This window comes from Toxoplasma gondii, chromosome IV (genome assembly GCF_000006565.2).
Source record: "Toxoplasma gondii ME49 chromosome IV, whole genome shotgun sequence".
Taxonomy (NCBI): domain Eukaryota; phylum Apicomplexa; class Conoidasida; order Eucoccidiorida; family Sarcocystidae; genus Toxoplasma; species Toxoplasma gondii.
This window is the reverse complement of record NC_031471.1, coordinates 1,885,454-1,901,928: the sequence shown is the minus strand read 5'-3', so window position 1 is coordinate 1,901,928 and position 16,475 is coordinate 1,885,454. Positions and strand designations below refer to the sequence as shown.

At 51.2% G+C, this 16,475-nt stretch overlaps 3 protein-coding genes across 3 annotated transcripts; 1 reads left to right on the top strand and 2 right to left on the bottom strand.

The window, feature by feature from the left end:
• Window positions 1-209: 209 nt before the first annotated feature.
• On the bottom strand, window positions 210-4,296 carry TGME49_211240 (peptidyl-tRNA hydrolase, putative). Its single transcript, XM_002371218.2, has 6 exons — window positions 3,681-4,296; window positions 3,011-3,250; window positions 2,398-2,540; window positions 1,788-1,862; window positions 1,398-1,449; window positions 210-712 (listed from the first exon to the last, which is right to left on the bottom strand). Exons 1-6 carry the CDS (start codon window positions 3,706-3,708, stop codon window positions 663-665), a joined length of 588 nt encoding a protein of 195 aa, XP_002371259.1. The 5' UTR covers window positions 3,709-4,296; the 3' UTR covers window positions 210-662.
• A 1,257-nt stretch (window positions 4,297-5,553) lies between these two features.
• TGME49_211250 (hypothetical protein) lies at window positions 5,554-10,497 on the bottom strand. Its single transcript, XM_002371219.2, has 6 exons — window positions 10,154-10,497; window positions 9,830-9,838; window positions 9,184-9,434; window positions 7,843-8,083; window positions 7,290-7,390; window positions 5,554-6,980 (listed from the first exon to the last, which is right to left on the bottom strand). The coding sequence occupies exons 1-6, from the start codon at window positions 10,230-10,232 to the stop codon at window positions 6,834-6,836; spliced, it is 828 nt and encodes a 275-aa protein (XP_002371260.1). The 5' UTR covers window positions 10,233-10,497; the 3' UTR covers window positions 5,554-6,833.
• Window positions 10,498-12,648: 2,151 nt separating this feature from the next.
• On the top strand, window positions 12,649-15,890 carry ROP26 (rhoptry kinase family protein ROP26 (incomplete catalytic triad)). Its single transcript, XM_018779530.1, has 2 exons — window positions 12,649-13,415; window positions 13,847-15,890. Exon 2 carries the CDS (start codon window positions 14,008-14,010, stop codon window positions 15,313-15,315), a length of 1,308 nt encoding a protein of 435 aa, XP_018637971.1. The 5' UTR covers window positions 12,649-13,415; window positions 13,847-14,007; the 3' UTR covers window positions 15,316-15,890.
• The last annotated feature ends 585 nt before the right edge of the window (window positions 15,891-16,475 follow it).

The window sequence follows — 16,475 nt, the reverse complement described above, 5'->3', positions numbered from 1 at the left end:
TCATCCTATCGGCACAGAGATAGTTAGATGCACATTTCCCTAAGACTATGTTTCCACGCATGTCTACATTCATAACTATAAATATCACAAGTGTAGATCAAAGAATCTCTTGTTGCACTATCTTCCGTTCCGTGGTGCTCGGACAATATATATTCTGTATGTATATATATATATATACATTTATAGCTACATTTTCCTTTTTCGGAATACTTGCAGACTCTATATTTATAGATATGTTTACCTAGTTACATGATCTGTTTTTGTGGCGTTTGAGATGTTGCATGCAAGGAGGCAGACCTGCAGTGAATCGTCTAGGTGTGAGGCGGCAAAGGAAACTTCGAAGCGTTTCCGGATTTCCGGCTGCGGCCTGACCGCAGGTCTCATCAGACGCGCTCTCGAAAGTACGACCATCGAAGGTTGTTTCTCAAACGCACATTGAAAAGAAGAATGGAGAGAAAGGAAGCAGCAAAGAGAGGGGAAACGCGACACAAAGTGAGGCAGGAGCTACGGGGGAGGCAGCGAGAGGCAAGAGGACGCCTCAAACACAGTGAAGAAATTCAGATCGAGGAAAGAACAGAGACAAACAGCGACAGAAAAACGAGAAAGAAGTGGGCGACCTGAGAGGAAGAAGAAGGCGACAGAGAGAAAACAACGAACAATGTTTACAGCAGCTTCAAGCGTCCAGTCACGTCGTCGACGAGGCTCTCCGGGCCTGAACAGAGAAAGAACGAAACCCACAGTGATGGTTGTGTCTCCTCTGTGAATCATGCGCAATCGATCTGTTGTTCGCATCCGCTTGTCTGCTCTCCTCTCCTCGTCTGGAAAACTGGCAGGTTGCTCGCAAAAACGCGAACTTGAACAACGAAGACATCCATATTCTTTTGCGTCAGAAGCGAACCTGAAATGTATAGACACCTCCAGCGTTGTCGATCGACTCGGATTTCCTCTAGACTTGCTTCGAGTTCGTTTCACAGCTGCTCCTCCGCAGTCGAGAACAAAACAACTTCTCCCTTTCCCTCCTTTTCCACCTCCTTTCCTTGTGTGTGCACCTCTCACTTCTCTCTCTTCACCCATTCGCATGCACCCTATAGTTGGAGAGTGTCAACAGCTCTACCAAAGTTCTCTTCTCCGTCTTCTGTCAGGTTTTGTTCTAAGTTCTTCCCTGTCTCGGCTGTCTGACGGCCTCGCCTCCACGCGGGGCACACGGGGGCGTCTCGACTGGGGCGCCGAGCAGAGTCGCGAGGCTTCGATTTCCAGAGAGAAGTCGCGCAGTGCTGCAGCAGTTCCATCCAAAACTGGTCACTTGCTACTCTCTGCATCGTCTACACGCCAATGAAAGGTCAATATCGGTGAAACGCTCGGGAGAGGAAAGGTCGAGTTTGCAGCCTTGCGCTTACCGGGTCCGACGGCGAGGACGGTCAAGGAGCCTGCAGGGACTTGCGTCCGGCCCTGAGGCAAGGACAGCGAAGAGAGAAAAGGGAGAAGAAAAGAGCAACGCTGCACAAGAAGCAGAAGTCACCCAAGAGGACAGAGACGCAGACGGAGAGGAAAACGCGAGAAAGACGTAGAAGAGAAGAGACGGCAAAACGCAGGGACGCGAAGTCGAAGAAATGCGAGAGAATGCACACCTAAGAGGAACGGAAAGAAGAGACACATAGAACGATGGAGAGCAGGCAAAAACGGACTGCCGCCAGAAGAAGCAACGAACAACAACTCAGAGGGGAACGAAGACACAGACACGGAGAGAGAAAAACAGAGAGCCGAGGGGAGAGAACCGCTGTACGTACAGCGTCACAAACGGCGTAAGCATTCACTCCTTTCTTCTTTGCTTCTGCGTGCAAAGCCAGCATTTCTGTCTCGTCCTGAAAACACAAAAAAACATTCTGGGTCACATGTCCAGGAAAAAAACAGGAAAAAAACAGGAAAAAAACACGCGAGCTCCGCACAATTCACACACCCCAAAAGACGCAACTTCTGTCACACAGTTATTTATATATACATACATATATATATATATATATACATATGTATATATATATGTATTTGTTCAGTGGTAGCCTTAGATATATTTGTGTGCCTCATTGTGGCTATACATGTGTACATATTTGTAGACCGTAGCGTATGTGTAAGTGCATGCGTTGTGCGGTCGACCGACGCATCTTCAGAGCATTGGGGAGGTCGCTGCACGAATCGCTTAGACGTAGATCAACAGCGCCACAGTGGCAGATAGATCGCCAGGTAGACTGATCGCTCGATTCGCGAATGCACAGAGAGAGAGAGAGAGATCTGCAAACGCGGCTGGCCTGCATGTTGCGATGTAGGCGATGCAGGAGTGGAGCGGCAGAGATTTTCGAGCGCTGGAGGCGTCCTGGAGCGCGAGAAGAGGACGCTCCCCACCTTGATTTTCACTGCAATTTTCTTTTGTCCAGACATGGTCCAAGGAGCTAGGAAAGGGTCCTGGCGCCGCGCCGCCTGTCTGTACGCCCCGAGAGTCGCGTGACCGCACTGCGCTGCGATCTTTCCTTTCCCCATGCTCAGGTCTGTGAGCAGAAAGGAAAACAAAGATGCAAAGCCTCGAACTGCGTCGACATTTGCAGCTCTCGTGATCCCGTCCTGTGCCGTCGTCGAAGAGAAGAGAAACGAAGCAGTTTGCAGATTTACTAGAAAGAAAACAAAAGCGAACCGCGTGCACAGCCACTCGAAGAAGACGCTCCAACACTGGCCAGCTACAGCCGCCGACAGTGCTCGACATGCAAGAAGAGTCACGGAAACACAGAAGTTTCTAGTCTTCTAGCACTCCTGCAACGGTTCTCTTCCAGCATTCCCTTCTTCGTTTTGCCCTTCCCTCCACGATGGCATCAGCTTTTCTTCAGTTCCTTCCTCTCTTCGCCTGTGTCTGCCTCCGGACTGTGTCTTCTCTCTCTTTTTTCTCTTCTCTTTTTTCTCTTCTCTCCTCTTTTTTCTCTTCTCTCTCTCCTCTCCTTCTGTTTCTCTCGCCTTCCGCTCCCACCTTGTCTAACACACAAAACCATCTTGAAGCTCTCTCCGTCTTCATCCTCGCTGTCGCCGGACTCCGGGTCGCTCTTTGCGTCGCCCTCTCGCTGGGTGACCTTGCTGGCGTTCTGCAGGCGCGGCCTTCGGCTTATATTCGGGAAGCGCCTGAGGCTGGCCGCCGCCAAGAGGCCCAGACACGCGCCGAGGGAAAGCCACAGGAAGATCCACCAGAGCGTTCCCGCCTCTGCCGGCAAGCCTGCGCGAGAGGACACAGCGAGCGAGGAGACATCGGAAACATGAAGAACGAGACGCGCGACAAAGACGAGGAACCAGGAGGCGAGAAATGCTTGGAAGAAGAGAGAAAGGCAGAAGAGGAGGAACGGAAAGCCAAGATTGCCGCGGAAGGGAGAGAGCGGGGGATGATCGAGAGGAGAGGTAGGGAGGAAAAGACACGACAGAAAGAGAAAAGAGAGGATGAAGGAAAGACAGCAAGAAGAAGACACAAATCGACGCAGAACGGCATGGCAGAAAACAGAAAGAAAAAGGGAAACAGAGGAGAAAAGATCGAGGAAAGTGTGGAGGAGGCGCAGGGACAGAGAAGGATACAAAGTGAAGCAATTCAAAAACGCAATTCAAAGCAGAGGGAGACCAACGACAACGATGAAAGACTTTCTCGAAATACGCACCAAGTCTCCAGTCTGTCCAAGCATGCATCCTCTCCACGATCTGTCCGACTCTTTCAGCGCCTCCGTCGCAGGGATTCACTCAGAGACAGAGAGTTGCAAGCGACTCGATCAAACAGACTCCGCGCTAGGAAGCAGACTTGGAGAGCGCAGGGCGCAGGCAGAGAGGAGTTGAGAGTCCGCAGAGAGGATGGCAAAGGAAAGGAAGATTCGGAGGTGCAACTTTAGAAACTGCGCCTCTTCGACTGGCGCGTCTACTCCGGAGAAATGTGCTCGGGAGAAAGAGACGATGAAAAAAGCTGAGAAATGAAGAACCTGCGAAGAAGGCGGGCGAGGTAGACAGCGACCCTCCCACCAGTGTGGCGGGGGGACGGAAAGCCTCTGGGGAGAAACGAGGGCAAAAAGGGGAGAAAGAAAAGAAGTAAAGGAGAGAGAAAAACAGGAAAAGGTGAGAAAGACTTCGATCGAGGAAGATCAGCAGAGAAGGAGAGAAAAGCTGAGAAAGACGCTGTTCTCATGTTCGGGACTTCGCAGTGCTGTCGAGAAAACGCAGCACATGCAGAAATGTGAAAGACAAGTGAAACAGAGCCCCTCTTCTTCGTCTTTGTGCATTTCTTTTACCTGCAGCTCCCCTGTTTTTCTTGTTTTTCTCTCATGCCCTCTGCGCAACGACTCTCCCAACTGTGCATGCGTTTTTATTGTCGACCGAGAGGAGCTGCATGCGGACACAGGGAGCTCGAAAAGCATATAAAAAGAGGTTCATCACTTTCCGTGTTCTTTTCTGCTTCCCGTTTCTCCTTGTTCTCCTCCTCCTCTGCCATTCGCATTCTCGTTCTGATCTCTTCCCCCCTCCATCTGTCTCACTAACCGCAAGAGAATCCTCTGCACAGGTGCTAGAAACATCACTGTCGAGGCGCTGGGACAGTCATTGTCTCGAAAAGGTTCCTTGTCTTTTCTGAAAGTCTATACTGCAAGTTGGACTAGTGGTTTAGACCTTCAATCTCACATCCAGTATTTGCCGAAACAGTTCTTCTTCTCCTCTCCTTCTCCTCCTCGTGTTCTCTTCTCCTCTTTATCTTATTCTCTCATGTTTCACTTTCTCTTGTTTTGTCCTTCTCGTCCTCTTGAATTACGCTCCTTCTTCTCTTCCCGTTGCGCTAGTCGTGTCGCTGTTTTCCTGTCGTTTGTCTCTTGGATTCGTCTTCTTCCTCTCCAGTGATTTCTCTTTGTTTTCACTTCTTACAGAAGGTCGAGCTGGTTTCTTTAATTTACCGACTGTCGCACTCACCCCCCGGAATTTCTTCGAATTTCGCTCCTTCTGGCGCACTGCTCAGGCCTCGCAACCTGACTTCGTGTGGACAAGAAACGAAGAACGCTTTCTAGAGTCTCGCTTTTCACAAGTAGTTTTGAATCTCCTTTCTATTCAAAACACTGACAAAACGTAGTACGATGAAGAGAAGCGGTAGAACCGAAACCTGCATTCTTGTCGGAGTTTCTAAGAATTGCTTCTAAAGTACTATTATAGAAGAAAGGATGGGGAAAAAAGATACCGCCTTCGTTTCTTCAGAAACAGTAAACAGATGTCCTTGTTCGCTGCACTCGCCAGCTTGGCTTCACACAGCTCAGCTACTTTAGTGTGCCAACAGCCCCCTCTAGTGTCCAGAATTCTTTCGAAGATTCGTCGTGATTTCCTGTTCCCAGTTTTTCTCGAAACGTTGGAAGCAGGCGGGAAAACTCTGACCCTTTCAAAAAAAAAGACCGTATGTGAACTGAGTGCACAAATATCCAATTTTGTTCGTCCATATATACATACACGTATATGAAGTTTTTATAGACGTATATATATATATATATATATATATATATATATATAGTTCGGGTGAAAGCAGACAGTGAAGTGCGTGTATCGAGGCGCAGACGGGGTCCTAAACAGGAGTCCTGCTGTGAGATAGATCACTAAGTTCGCATGATTGCTGTTCACCGCCAGCTCACTGAAGTGTGTACGGCAGCTAAAGGCGTTATGAATTTATACATCGTGAGACGGACGGCAAGCGGCGTACCAACGGCCGTGGGCTTCCCATTGCAAGTTCAGCAGCGGACGGCAGCTGAGTACACCATTTGAGTGTACGTATATCAGTGACAAAGAACGAAACATTCAGGGCTCCGCGAACCTCCTCGGGTGTTTGATTCACAACAAACAGAGTTCATACGCAAGCGCACAAGTTCACCCTCGCGCATCTTTGAAAGCACTTCAGCAGATGGACAGAACTAGACCCACATATCGATACGCATAGACGCAGTCTCGTGGACTGTACATACACCGGACGGTGGAGAGCCGCAGGCGTCTGCATGCTCTGCACAGAAACCGCTTGGAGACTCTGCACTCTCGAAGTCGCTCCCGGTCACTGTATTGCGCGCTTTTTTTACGCAGCCCAAGACGCCCTGGGCATCTCGCACATGCACACAACATTCCCGACTGAATTTCCTGTAGATTTCTGGACTTGTCAATATTTCGCTATATTTTTATGTATGGTGCGGTATCCCTACAAGGCTCTACGTATAGAGTGAGATTCGAAACACATCTCCTGTAAAAAACAGGGAGACTCGCAAGTCACGCACTCTTCAAGCAGCTTTTCGCCGCTTCCTTCTGTGCGTCTTCTCGCCTGGCGCCGGTTTTTTTGCCTGCCTCGGCGTTTCCATCTCTGTCGGTGCCTTCTCCTGCGCAGGCGAGTTCGACAATGCACCACACCGAATGCCTCTTTGGGCTCTCCTTCTCCCTCGTCCTTTCTACCGCCTGTGCTCCCCTCTCCGGTCACTTCCTCCTCTCTCCACGCTGAGAAATCCAAGCAACGCGAGAAAGCCACTTAGGAAAAAAAGCTGCAAAGGCTCCACAGACGCGGCAGCGGCCGACCTTTCGACCGACGCAGTTCTCCCGAAGAAGTGTGTGCACGCGCGAGTCGCTTTCCTCGCCTGCATGCAGGGCGTGTGTTCTGGCGAAACGCCTGGCCACGGAGAAAGGACGGAGAGAAGAACCGGAACAAGGCTCTGCTTGAGGCCGCGAGCGTCGGCAAAGAACGACAAGAGTCGGGAGTTTCACAGGCTGGAACCCCAAGCCACACGCCGCAGCTGGCGAGCCACAGAGGCGAGAGAGCGAGGTCAAGAGGACAAGAATTCAACTTTCACGGCCCAAATCTCTTCGCTTTCTGGACTCCGAACCACGTAGATCGGATAACTCCCCTCCTCGGAGATGCCTGTCGCCGAGACGCAGCCCAGAGGGCCGCCAGCAACATCCAAAATGCCCACCTACGAGACACAGCGGGCGACAAGAGAGACGTCCAAGGAGACTCTTGAGCACGTTTTTGAGTCTCACCGGAACCGCATCGACTTCCGGAGCGCAGTGTTGCAGACGCCGCCAGAGGTGGTGAAAAAAAAAGCAGAGACGGTAAGGACGAAAGCAGAGGCACCCTCTCGGCCGGGACAGCTTTCGTCGCGGAAGAACGGCCAGTCCGGCCGAAGACGAATTCACGAACGATGCTGAGAAAGCGAACCTCACTCTCTGTATCTTGGACAAACACCACGGGAACACGGAGGCAGAAGAACTTCAACACTCACTTGATCTTCACTGCAGGTGAGTTCGCATGCGCGATTGTACCAAAACGAAGCCTGTGCCTGTGCAGCTTGTGGACTGGCCCGGGACATGGCCTCCTGGGCATCTGCGAACAACACAACGCAGTTCTTTCAGCGCTGCATGCGGCGTTCAGCAGCACCCTCTTGAGCGTTTGACCTATCTTTCCTACCTCTGGGCAACGCCCACTCGGCTCCGCGGGGTGTACATACACCTCGCTGTGTGGCCTTCTGGAGACCGTGCTACGTCGATTTCGCAAGTCACCTGTTTGCCTTCGCTTTCTTTGCTCCCTCGGCGTTTCGGGGTGTTGCTCTCCAACTGTCTCTTGAGGTCAGAGGACTCGTGATTCGCCGGCTTACCCTCAACGTACACAAGTTCGACTGCTGTGGATCTCAGTGAGAATGGTCACGAGCTTCGCTTGACTTCGTGTCTGCCGTACTTCCTTTCTTCTGCATCCGTTTCGCTTGATGCTTTCCGTGCTTTCCTTTCCTTCCCTGACCTTCCTTTCCTCTCGATTCGGCGGCGGCCGCCTCGACGCACCTGCCAAGCTGTGCTTTGTGAAGACGCCGAGCTGTCCACTGGTGACGGAAACGCGGTTTCTCTGGCAACTCTCGAAAAGCTCCCACGGAAGGCTCTGCAGCAGACTCAGTTCTGCCTGCTGCATCTGCATGTGGGCGCTGTTGAGGAGAAAGAGAACATTCACTGAAGTGCCATCGTCCATTAGAAGAGAGAAATCGCCGTTCCCGCCCATCGGCTGCATGCGCTCGACGCCCGCGAGGACCTACAGGCACCAGAGGAGCACCAGCAAATGGCGTGAGCAGTCGCGTTGAGAGGCTCGTCAGCATTCGGAGAGGAAGAGAAGGGGTCGCACAGGTTTTCGTGGAGGTTCGGACCGGGCAGAAAGCATTTTTTCCCCGCCGAGCATCTGGGGACTCTTCTTCTCATGATGGTGGAGAGTTTTCGCTCCACCCGAGAACTGGAGAACTGGAGGCGTTGTTGTTTCCCTGCAGCGTGGACCTCCAACGTAGTTTCGATCTACTCACTGTAGCCCCTGCGCGTTTCCGGAGACCCTTTGAAAGTATTGTGTAGATAACTGCGTGGAATTCATTTAGAATTGTGGAGAAGCTGTGAAAACGACCACTAACCAACGACTGAGGCGACAGTAGAAAGCGCGAGTGCATGTGCAAGTCCGACGCAGAGGCGAGAAGTCACAAGAAAGCAGATGTTTCACTGAAGGCCGAAAGACGCGTCCAACGAGTCGGCCAAGGGTGGCAGTTTCACCGCAAGCGACATCCCAGAGAGCGCGATGGACTGTGGGCGAATGCGTCGACACCCGCTCGAATCTAACGAAACGATGCACGTCGGGGATCGACTAACCCTCCTTGTGACAATCACAAAGACGACAGTCTACATCCGAATCACCATCCTTCGCTGACACCGACTGTCTTCGTCACGACCTGAAACATGCTTTGAAGGACGAGAGCGACGCCCTCAACGAACTGCTGCCGTGTGCGCCTCTCTCTTTCTGTGGGGCCTGCTGTACCCCACATGTTCTCCCTGTACAAATGCTCCGCGATCCAGAACGAAGGGAAACTCAACGCGCCGAAAAGAAACACTACACTGCACTGGAATAGTGACTGCGACTCGAGCAGCAACGAGATAAAGACAACCAAGTTTCGTGGGATGCTCGTTCAAAACCACCCCAGTGGTCCCTGCCTGGGACAGCAAACTAGTGGTTTTCCCTGGGTCCACTTGATCTGATGTCTATGCAGTGCACCTTCGCCGCTAGGTTGACTCCGCTCTGTCGTGACGACGGTCGCCAGACGCTGCTTCGCTCTTCGCCGTGTTTCGATTCCTGTGGTTTTTTTCCACGCCACTTACTCCCCACAGTCCAGGAGCGACAAAGTCGAGGACGAGACTGCCCTGCGGCAGAGCAGGCAGCGGCGCCTGCGCGTGATGTGTCGAGCCGAACTTCTTTTCTGCGAAGGTCGGAGCCGCTCCCGGTGTACGTACAGTCGGGCCTCCGGAGGCCATCGCGGCATCGAGAGTGCCCCCCACTGACAGGGGGTCTGCGACCAGCAGTCCGTCACCTCGAAGAATGAAACACCCGATGTCGACGAGGCGCGTAGATCCTGACAAAGCAGAAGTCGAACCATTGTGAGTGAGTGATCTCGGTGCGATAAATCAGACGAAAAACCGGTTGTAAGAAGACAGGTCAAGTGAATGGGACAGCCATTTGTCACACGCAGTGGCAGCTGATCATAGAGGCACTGAAACGTGAACGACCGTTCCTAACTGATCTTGGGTCGCCAGCAAGAGAGTGGGGGATTGCCTTTGATTTGTGTTTGGCCCTACTCCACCTCAAGTGAAAAAGCGCACCCGAGCTTTGACAGCTTTCTCACACGTACATACACGAAAAGGCAATCTCTGTCCCGTCCAGGTGTGTAGAAACGAAGGTGAGGAGAACTGATGTGGCCGCGTGCACAAGCGAAAAGTTCGCTGCGGCGGATATACGTGAGATTCACACCTTGGCATCCTGCGGCAGAAAAGCACACACGTGGGTGCATCTGTGATTCGACAATGCCAATACATCCCGGGTTCCCAGGTCCGGCAACGCCACGGACCGAACTGGCGGCGAATGTGAAAAGCGCTTGCGTTTGCCGTGTTCTTCCGGAACTCACGGCAGAGAAATTTGAGGAACGCCTGAGAGGGGAAGTCCAGGGCTCTCCCTTCTTTTCCAGCGACTAGCGGAGATGGAAAGCGGGGAAAACGCGACCGAAACGACTCATGTGGACAGTCTGTATTTCCTCACGGTGCTCTGTCGGTTTCTTGCAAACCAGAGGAGTCTTACCTGCGGAGGAAGACGCCGCAGATGTGGCCGCTTCGCCTCTTCGGGTGGAAGCCATTGGTATCGCCGCAGCAGAAGCCATTTAAAAGAGTCGAAAAAGTCAAGAGCCGACTGCAGTCGCCTGGTGCAGTCTTAGAGGCAGACGTGAAAAAGCAAAAGATACACTGAATTTCTCGTTGCTCTCGACTCGGTTTTTTGGCCGCGCAACGGGACCGCAGCTGCCAAGCCTTTGTTTGCGTGTCTGGCACTTGGGCAAAGAACCTAGAGCCACTGAGAGCGGTGTCTTTGGATGAGCATACCGGCAGGATTTCATCTACGGGGTATTCCGGAGTGGTTTATCGAAAGATGGCGAAACATCGCAGGCGGCGACGGTAGCTGCGACAGTCCAGAAGAGTAGCCTCGCCGCTGAGCTGGTGTGCCCAGAACTTTGCGCATGCACGGCGTCGATTAGTCGGGCACTTGCCGGAAAAAGTGGATGTCCTTGCCATTTTACTGAAGACACCCACCCAGAGCTTTGAAGTGAGAGCTCCGGTGTCTTTTTCCCCTCTTCTGCAGGGAGGACCGAGAATTCGAACGGAGGAACTCAGGTGTCTGTGCGAGGTGTCGCAACGCAAAAAATTCTTACACGCGATGGTAGCAACGCGAGAGGCAATGGCATATTGTAGTTCTTGCGCAATTTTTCGACTTCAGAAGTTGGCTGTTATTGAGTTATCTGGGAGTGATTTTTCATCAAACCAAAAGCCACGTGCAAGAAGATTAGTTCTAAAAGGCAAGCCCTCGAAACCAGCGACACGACATACTCAACATAGACACAGTGAGAGGCATTAGCACAGCAGACATACTTCAGAAATCTTTAAACTCGCCGCAGAACGGGTAGGGAGGAGCGTCCAGAGTGGTTCTCTGTCAAGAGTTTTCATGGAACGGATAATGGAGGCAGTGCTGACTGATGAATCTGTCAGGCTGACATCTCCAGGAGGATACTCAAGTATTTGGTTCTTGTTGTTCGCGGGTCTGCTGGTGGTGTTCTTCAACGTTCAAAAGAACCTATCTGCAACGGTCTCCTTGTAATGCTATGTAGATCACGTGGCTTCGGGCATTTTGAGACTCTAGCCGAGTGATTGTACGATGATTACGGCAACGCACTGCCCATTAAGGTCTGGAGCACTTCCTGCGTTCCTCGACATCACAGCTAGCTACCTGCGTCGTACCTGGATGGCATCTTCTCTTATGTATTTGGTATTGCATCCCAGACCGCTGCCAGTAGAGAACAAGCGGGCGAATCGCGTATGTTGAACCGCATAAAAGGGGACTGTCTTTCTTTATGTGTGAAGCAGCAAGCATGCTCAGAAGGAAACTTTGTGTTGCAACATCTCAAGTCGAGACCGAAGAGCCTCCCGGATGAAACTTAACACTGCGAAGGCACAGACTAGCTTGTCTGCTTCGCATTTCTATCCACATGCTACCTGTATCTCACGTAAGCGGTAGACTCGAAAGGGAGAGGCACCACGTGTAAGACCGCATGGCCAGAAGGCAAACCAAGAGTCACACGTCCGTCCTTCTTCGGAGCTCCACGGCAGGCAAAACCATCACCTGGAAAGATTTTACTGTTGCGTCGGATACGTAATATCGTTTAAGTAGCCAAGGTGCCAATGATGGCGTTCGACAAAAACGATCTGCACGGACTGCTACACTCCGGAAACGCAAACGCGTTTGCCCCCACAGTAGAACAGACCTGAGGAAGGCAGTGGCTACAGTAAGTAGATTTGAAAACAAGCGAGGCATGTAAACAGTGTCGAGTACGAGGACGTATCTTCAGTAAAAAAGTAAATCCCCCAAAACGTCGAACATATCCTGAAAATGGATCTCTGCCTCGAGTACCCCTGGAACAAGCAGGCTTGAGCTGCAATACTCATCTTGCTGCCATCTTCAATGTGCTTCATCGAAACACTTTGATTGACGTATACCGCGACACATACGGCACTGACGTGACTGGAATATAAACCAGATTGTAGAAAAAGATCATTATGAACCACTGTGGTCGGCACCAACACCAACTGTAGCGTGTGTGAGTGGATCGGCCTGTGTACTATCGGCCCCAGACAGTGGCTGATTCTCCCAGGAGACGAGAAGCAGAAACAAGTTCTTTGCAGAGAAGCGGCTTACGGACTCCAAATTATCGTACTGCGCAGAACGCAACAGCAGAAGATTTGTCGAATCCAGATGTTTCAATTTACCACTGTTATCGTCGGAACGCTCCATCACCTGTGTCTACAAATGTGATGGGCAAATGTGTGCATCGTAGGGGTCCTCCTCTCTCACCGTTATAGAGTGAGTACGGTGATATGCGACACACTTTGGACGATGAAGTGTTTGGGGGAAAAACTTCATGAATGTCATCTTTTTACTGCTTCTCCAGATAGACCACGGTAGGGCAACCCTTTCTGCTTGCTTCCGGAAGGCTGAGCGAGCGAGGGTATGATTTCTCAGAAAGTGTTACAGGGTCTCTCGTACAGTCCACGTGTTCCTGTGTGTCACAAATGGCTGCGGCGGTCGTGGGATATGAATTTTACACCGGAAAAGTAACCCGAAACGACCTCGTGTGCAGCAGACGTGCAACGAGGCCTGCTCCATGTTTATTTGTGCTCGGCATATACTTTTTTAACGTGAACAATCCAGCGCGCCAACCACTACACTGTATCGCGCGCCCGATCATACAGGGAAGGAACAGCTGTTTCAACATACACCGTAAGACTATTGTTTCTGTCGCACACAGTGTCATCTAGCGACAACGCCACTGACTTCGAATCAGGCGCTTCAGGATTTGGGCTTAGGTTCCAGAAACCTGGCGCCGAAGAAAGTCGGAGTGACTCTCGATTTGGATCGTTCAACTTCAGAGGTGTGCCACTCAGAAAAATATCCCTATGACACGTCTCTTTAATTGTGTAAATGAAACTAACCTGCAGGCGGGCACGACAGCTAGACACAGGCCGCTATATTGGTGGCCTGTCTTCCGTATGCCGACCGCCGCTGGTTTCTCTCAGGCACGTTTCACCTCTGAAAAAATCACTGGCCAGATGTGCTTTACCAGGGAACATATAATGTATTTTGTGGCCGTAGTTTATTTCTTTGAGGAGGAAAATAATGTTGTCTCTCCGTTTTCGTTGACGTACCACGCCACGCTCCGAACGCGAATGACGTCACTTCACTGGCCCGAGCCTTCGAAACAGTCGGCAGCTCAATGCGACCGTGCCACGGGTAGCAAAAGGTATTGATAGCGAGAGAAAACCTCCCGACTCGAGGACGCCTTTCCTTTAGCCAAGAACAGTTGTGCCACCGCTGTTCTTGGCTAAAGCATCCTGCGCTGTAGACAGAGGAGCTGGTCCGTGTCGTTTTCCCTCTCCACGCGTGACCTTGGCTTCTTGAGTGTTGCGACAGGCAAGGCTCGCGGATCTACAAAACTCGCGTGGCACCTCTTCAACTTATTTCTCAAACTTGTTGCCAGCTTCCTGCTGGTGGGTTGAAGGCGGTTAGTCAAGATGTCTTCTGATATCTTTGCAGGTGAAAGATCGCGCGTGTATGCAGAGTCAATGACGGGGCTTGGTTCGCCTTTGTGTCCTACGAAGAGGCATCGTCAGCTGGCGAGTTGCCGCTACCAGAAATGGCTTCTCTGGGTTTTTGTTTTGTTGTGTTTGGCAGGGGTTGTGTCTGTTGCGTTTGGCCTCAGACACAGACAACCTCGTCCATCTGATCTGCCACTGGCACGAAAGAGTTCTCGTTCGTCGTCGGTCACACAGTCTGCAGCCGAGTCTTCTGGAAGCGGGGATGAAAAGGGAGCATCGCGCGTAGGTGCCCTCGCAATGTTGTTAAGCATATCTGCTGGAACTGGCGATACACTGAGCTCGAGAAGCCAACTATATAGAGAATTGCAGAATCAGGCAATGAATCCCGCGGCTGCCTCACAGAGGCCCAATTTCGCCGCAGGTCTCGGTGTGATCCTTACCAAGGGAAGACAATATAGGGTACGATTACCGTCAGAGGAGGACCTGAATCTTCTCAGGACCATGCTAACTGCCCGAGGACGTCTGATTCCACCGAGTGGACAACCGTCGCTGAGCATGCGTCTCCGTCCTATTGGAATTGGTGGGACCGAAAAACATGTCAGTTTTCTCGGAGTGGCTGGTGTGCACGAAGGGTTTATTCTCTTGAAAATGCGAGACAAGCAGGATGGAGGAAATGTACCTGACCACATTTACTGGCAACCTCTCTTTTATACGAATCCACACAGTGAAAAAGAAAGTGTCGACCCGCAATTCTTGAAACACGGGCTCGTGCAGAGGGTGCAGAAGCAAATTTCACTTATTCCTCCAGGATACGAAGGAAGATCCGAACACCTCTGTTCACATTATGGCGTGATGTTTCCAGGTGGAACGTATGTCCTTGCCGCGGACAACGCTCCCCTACAATTCGACGTGGAGAGCGATCAGAGTGGATCCCGAGCAGTCTTGAACCTTTTCATTCAATTTTCTCCGGCAGAGATTCCCTTATCCGTGTTGAGCTATAAAAACCTGAGTCCGACACTGGCTGCGTTTCTAGTGAAACAGATGATTCTCAATACCGCCATGTTGCATTCAATGGGCGTTGTCCATAATGGAATTTCTTCTGCAGCATTCTTCTTGAGTGGAAGCGAATTGACAGGGACAACGCCACCAGCTCGTCTGCTCTATTTGGTGAACTTTGGTGCGGCTAGGTTTTACACAGGAAAGCCGGAACCATTCGAAGAGGCGGGACACGTTATGTATTATGACCCTGAAACTGCGTCGGTCTTCACAAAAGTTGCTGCGTTACGTCCTAATGTCGTATATGGTCAAGCTCGAGATTCTTGGTCATTGGGACGAGTTATGTTTCAGCTTCTTTGTGGTGGATCTCAGCATCCCTTTGGACACCTTGGGCCGCCTGCCTCGCCGCTCGTCACTGCGAAGCGAATTTCTATGTTGGCTCGGGACAGACCTGCTCTCCGATTGTCAACCTGTTTCCCCCCGACATCGGCGCCTGAAATGCAAGATCTCATGTCCATCATGGCTAACTTCCTCAAATTCGATGCCAATGAAAGGCCAACGCCTCTCGAAATTGTCAGGAGATATCCGCAGTTGTTTACCCCATTATAAACTCTTTCTAAGAAGCCCTGGTAGGTGTGTGTGCTGCCTGTACACGAGCCCACTCTCCAGCACCGACTATTGGCATGACGGAATGAAACAAGGAAGTAACCCGTTTGCTGAGTCAGGCTGGTGGAGACACCCGTGAAATTCGTTTCAGTAATCCATTTGGCAATCTGGTACTCTCAAAGGATGGAGGCGTCGTCTCCTAATGCTTGCGTAGAAATCCAGTTGATGAGTTGCAGTTTTCGGTTGATTCGCCTGTCCTACAGAATTCCGTGGACAATTTGATGTGTTGTTGCTCTCGGCACTTGTAAGAAGGTAGAGTACCATTTTGGTGGAGCAGTTTCAATGAACGTAGCCAAACGGGTGACGTTGGGCTACCTTCTGAGTAATGTTGCAGTACACGCGTTGAAACCTGCACACGGTACCGCCAAGCTTGTCAGAATGTGTGTTACGACAGCTGAGAGCGTGTGAGTGTTCATTTGTTCTCACCCACAAGCAAACTCGGCGGCGTTTGCCCAAGGAATTCACTCCCGTAAGACAACAAAACGAACGGCTAGCAGTGGGCGGCGTGACGGCGGCTTCCACTCGAACCGCGTCACTTTGACCAAAGAACCAGTGCGGTCAGAAGTGTTGCTGAACCTTCCGTGGCATCACAGCGCACAAAATTGATGAAAGCAGTTGTTTCGCTGCACCTGGTAAAGTTCACATACAAGCGACACATGAACGAGCAATTCGAGACAATGTGGAGCATGGGATACGCACGCTGTTTATTGCTCCACAGGGGCGGCACCTTTTCTCCAGCATACTTTTTTATGTAGTCACGCGATGTTTTCATGTCAGCGATGTAACGCCCTGTTGTCAGCCTGCGTTAATTACTCTTCGTACGCGCAGTGGACATGAAAGGCGCGAAGTGACAGTAGGTTCTACTGACGATTGCTTGTGAACTTGCGTCCTTTGAGCAAAACACATATCGGCAAGTTGTTAACAGGAGGCCCATATACATCGAGTTACACATTCTAGCCACCAAAGAGGACGAGACTATGCCTTTAGTAATGTGGAGCACGTATACTCGAGCAGGAGACCCGCGAGTTTGCCACAGAGTACGTGCGAACTGGAAAATATACGGTTCGGTCTGAATCACACCGAGAATAGAAGCGTGATACAGG

Coding starts and splice junctions, on each gene's coding strand:
- TGME49_211240 (XM_002371218.2), bottom strand. CDS start 3,708: ATGCATGCTTGGACAGACTGGAGACTTG. Junction 3,251..3,680: donor TTGGACAGACTGGAGACTTG/GTGCGTATTTCG, acceptor CCTCTCGCGCAG/GCTTGCCGGCAGAGGCGGGA. Junction 713..1,397: donor CGTCCTCGCCGTCGGACCCG/GTAAGCGCAAGG, acceptor TTCTCTGTTCAG/GCCCGGAGAGCCTCGTCGAC.
- TGME49_211250 (XM_002371219.2), bottom strand. CDS start 10,232: ATGGCTTCTGCTGCGGCGATACCAATGGCTTCCACCCGAAGAGGCGAA. Junction 8,084..9,183: donor TCGCTCCTGGACTGTGGGGA/GTAAGTGGCGTG, acceptor TGGTGCCTGTAG/GTCCTCGCGGGCGTCGAGCG. Junction 6,981..7,289: donor TCACCTGCAGTGAAGATCAA/GTGAGTGTTGAA, acceptor TGTGTCTCGTAG/GTGGGCATTTTGGATGTTGC.
- ROP26 (XM_018779530.1), top strand. CDS start 14,008: ATGTTGTTAAGCATATCTGCTGGAACTGGCGATACACTGAGCTCGAGA.